We start from the raw sequence: 4,149 nt of genomic DNA, 5'->3' as shown, positions 1-4,149 counted from the left end.
ACACTGAGCGCGGAGGACTTCGAGGTGGAAGAAACGCCCACCGAGCCGCCTTCTAGGAGCGGGAGGGGGAAGGCGCCGGCGTCGTCGGCTGCGACTGATACGGGTTCCGATGAGAGGCCGAAGCGGGTAAGGACTACTTACACTCTGCAAGAGTCCGAGCTGATAGCCGACTGCTGGGCGGACACGTCACAGGACGCGGAGCGCAGCAACTACCAGACTGAGATCATATTCTGGGAGCGGATTGCCGCGAAGTACAGGAGCCACAAGACTGCCTCAATGAAGGACCATGGCAGCGAGGCGATCCGTCGGCATTGGGAGCGCCTCATGAGGGACTGCGGGCACTTCAACGGTATTTATTCTAACTTGATGACTCACATGACGAGTGGCCAGAACGAGCACATGGTCCGAGATGAGGCCATCCGGATGTATAGTAGCCAGTACTTGTCGACGAAGGGCTTCAAGTATTGGAACATCTACGATAAGCTGAAGGATCTCCCCAAATTCCGGACGGGAATGCACGACGCGCTGCACGGGAAATCGGTGCGCTCGCGACTTAGCGTTTCGGAGAGCGAGGGGAGCGCGGCCCACATCGACTTGAGTGGGGATGGTCCGCACGAGCGCCCGGAGGGAGTGAAGAAGGCGAAGGGGAGGCGGAAGGGGAAGGGCGCAACGTCGGAAGTCGCGTCGGAATCCGTCATCGACTTAGAAAAAGCCACTTATTCGAGCAATGTCGCCAATCTGACCCAGATGTACACGCTGTACTTCACCGGCGGCGGGACCCCTGAAGAAAAGGCGGCCCTCTGGAAATGCATCCAACACCTGCAGAGTACGCTGGGGCTCGATCCCGACGCCCCTCCGGCCCCTCCGTCTTAGATTTTTTTTTTTTAAATCTTTGTTTATTTGCGTTTTTTATTTGTAGTTTTTTTTTTCTCGTTGTATTATATTTTCCAATGATTAATACAACGATGAATTGTTCATTATTAGTCTATTTATTAAATACATTTGTAGGGAAAATTAAATAATATAAAAAATAATGATGTAAAAATGAAATGTTGAGTTAGGGAGAAATAAGGGAGAAATAAGGGAGAAACCAATGTAGCACTTGGCTAAAAACTGGGGATAAATTTTGGTGCTGATGTGGCGCTGATGTGGCAGGAGTTAGGGAGAAATAAGGGAGTTTTTAGGGAACTCCATTGGGAGTGCTCTAAATATGTTATCTAGAGCATGCTTTTTGATACGAAAGTATAGTTTTTTCTGTTATTTAGTACTAGTACTATTATTTATAGTATTTTAAAACCTAATATAAATACTTATGTCACTTAATATGATTTTTTTTTTTTTTAAAATTAATCTTACACAGGGTAGAAAAGAATTATTGACGGTATTTAGTTGCTGATAATTATTTAATGAATTCTATTAATTGAGTTATTTTGGGTACAGGGAATATAGGGAAGATGAAAAGTATATATATTATATTTTTTGAAATGATTTAAAGTAAAAATGATTGATCAAAAAAGGTGGACTGCATACTAAAATAAGAAAAAGCAGAGAATTCAGCCTAGAAAAAAACGAGTCACGCCCCAGATCAGTCGCCCGACTCGCCCCCTTCGTCGCTCCAGTTGCCCCCGTATCTCGCTCGGCCCACCCATGTTGGATAATATATTCATTATTCACATTTCTCTCAAAATTGCATAGTTAGGTAAGAACAAAAAACGCAACCCTCAGCTTTCTTGATTATACGTTACTTCTTTTTCTTTTTTTTTTGGTGAAGGACGACGCGTATGAGGTATCATAATCTATTATTCTTTACCTAAAAAAGATATTGGTAATTTGCTGTCACTGCCGGTTTATTAATAGTTATATAGCTAAATCGAGTTTCACACTACGACACACGACAACTTTGAGGAAATTTCTAGTCCAGCACGACGCGCAACCAAATTCAATTATTTTCCGTGTTATAAATACTAACATAACATCGCCTACTCATTATTCAACTTCTTAATTAACAGGAATTCTCATATATAATCCCATCTAGAAATAGTTTTTCTATAACAAAGATCAAGAAAAGAGAGAAGAAATGGAGAGTAGAATTACATCTCTCTACATTCTGGCCCTCCTTGTTATTTCTTGTATTGTTCTGTTTTGCAATGCTCAAGAAGTAGGTATGTATGCAAAATCACCTTCCTCTTAGAATTCTCAACCATTGTTTTTATTTTGATTGTGACCTTTTTTTTCTGGTTACAGAGAATGAAAGGGAGTTTGATTATGGGGCAAAAAGTGAAAAGGGTCCAAAAAATTGGGGAACGATGAAAAAAGAATGGGGTGCATGCAACAATGGCACTTTGCAATCTCCAATAGATATGTCAAATGAAAGAGTAAAAATAATTTCAAAGCCGGAAAATAGGATTTACAAAGTTGGTAATGCAACTGTCAAGAATAGAGGGCATGATATACAAGTAAGTTTATTCAATTACTATACTATATATTGATGTGTTAAAGATCAAGAGATAAGCATATTTATGTTGATGCAGATTGAGTGGAGTGGTGGTGCTGGATCACTATTCATCAACGGCACCGATTACCCTCTCGAGTATGCCCATTGGCACTCTCCCTCAGAGCACACTATCAACGGCCGGAGGTACTTTCTTGTGAATATGTTTGTGTGAGGGTTCGTTGATGCACACCAGAATTCCACATTAGTATGTGTCTTGTCTAGTATTGATGGTTGTTACCAACAGGTACGACATGGAGCTGCATTTGGTGCACCTAAGCACAAATCCTAATCTGAAAAATAGGATAGCTGTCGTTGGAATCTTGTACAAGATCGGAACGCCTGATCAATTTCTTTCCAAGGTACTAACAAGATACTATAGTAAATTGTTAGTAAGAAATTATTTAATTTCAGTGCCTAATTAATTGTATTAATATTCACAGTTAATGGCAAATATATCTTCGATCGTTGATAACAAGGATGAAGAGAGTGCTTTGGGAATGGTGGACCCCAACGAGATACAGTTTGGTAGCAAAAGATTTTACAGATATTTGGGGTCACTCACAGTCCCTCCATGTACAGAAGGAGTTATTTGGACCCTTAATAAAAAGGTACTCCATATAACTTCTATTAAACCACATTATTTTTCATAATTTATATGGAAGTTGAATATCTGATCGATCATTTTAACGACTTTTAGGTGAAGACTGTTTCCAGAGATCAAGTTAGGTTGATGAGAGAAGCTGTTCATGATGTAAGATTTGAATTATTCCCAATTTGATTTTATAGAGTATATATTTATGGTTTTGTTGTTTAATTCGACAGTACGCGGAGGAAAATGCTAGGCCGTTGCAGCCTCACAACAACCGGGATTTGTACCTTTATGGCCCAGGGGATTCCAACTGATTCAATTTTTTCACTGTATGAGTTTGACACATGTAAACATAATAGTGGTAATGATTTTGATGAGTTTCTTTAATATAGTTCAAATTCATCTTTTACTTAATCCCCCGCTAATAGAATTAATGAATATCTTGATGAAGAAAGTATAGAATTCATAATCACGTTAAAGATTACACGGTGATGAGTGGATTAATTTGTACAAAGGCTAAGGCAAAGCAGCCTAAGCTGAAGATGGATTTGAATTTTGAACAATGTTCCCAAGTAGTGAAGGAATAAAGGAACAACACTCGTGCATGATGTGTGGTAGTTTACCTCAGATGTTATCGCACCGTGGATCCAAACCAAAAACAGAGCAACACAAATAGGTCTTTTCCAATAATTCTACGTAATTAAACAAGCCAAAGCTTGATCTATTTTCTCACCATTTTGTTCCCACACACCTGAGGCAGTCGAGATGTGCGGTATGGCAACGTTGCCAAATTTAGATATGTTAGCCTATATATAGCCAAATTTTTCATTTTTGAGTCGACAACTTCTAATATCAGAAATAAGATAAAAAGATAAGTACTACTGTACTAGTGCATGATAAAGATTTTATTTATAAATTGATTGGCGGGACTAAGCTAAATTTAACAAACATCATTTCCACATATTGGATTAAAAAAAAATACTTTCATCTGTTTCCCCCCAAAATAGAAACTCTTCAGTCTTCACTTTTTAGGCTGTTTTCAATAAATAGAAACTTTCCATTTTCT

General features: G+C 39.3%; 1 protein-coding gene across 1 annotated transcript; it reads left to right on the top strand.

Annotated features, from left to right (window-relative positions):
• The first annotated feature begins 1,994 nt into the window (after positions 1-1,994).
• LOC125224089 (alpha carbonic anhydrase 7-like) lies at positions 1,995-3,497 on the top strand. Its single transcript, XM_048127438.2, has 7 exons — positions 1,995-2,162; positions 2,245-2,456; positions 2,532-2,638; positions 2,739-2,853; positions 2,935-3,102; positions 3,192-3,245; positions 3,317-3,497. Exons 1-7 carry the CDS (start codon positions 2,078-2,080, stop codon positions 3,395-3,397), a joined length of 822 nt encoding a protein of 273 aa, XP_047983395.1. The 5' UTR covers positions 1,995-2,077; the 3' UTR covers positions 3,398-3,497.
• Positions 3,498-4,149: the final 652 nt, after the last annotated feature.

This window comes from Salvia hispanica, chromosome 1 (assembly GCF_029641045.1).
Source record: "Salvia hispanica isolate PSC_SH4W2 chromosome 1, Shi_PSC_v1, whole genome shotgun sequence".
Classification (NCBI taxonomy): domain Eukaryota; kingdom Viridiplantae; phylum Streptophyta; class Magnoliopsida; order Lamiales; family Lamiaceae; genus Salvia; species Salvia hispanica.
The sequence above is the reverse complement of the archived record's forward strand: the minus strand, read 5'-3'. Positions and strand labels throughout refer to the sequence as shown.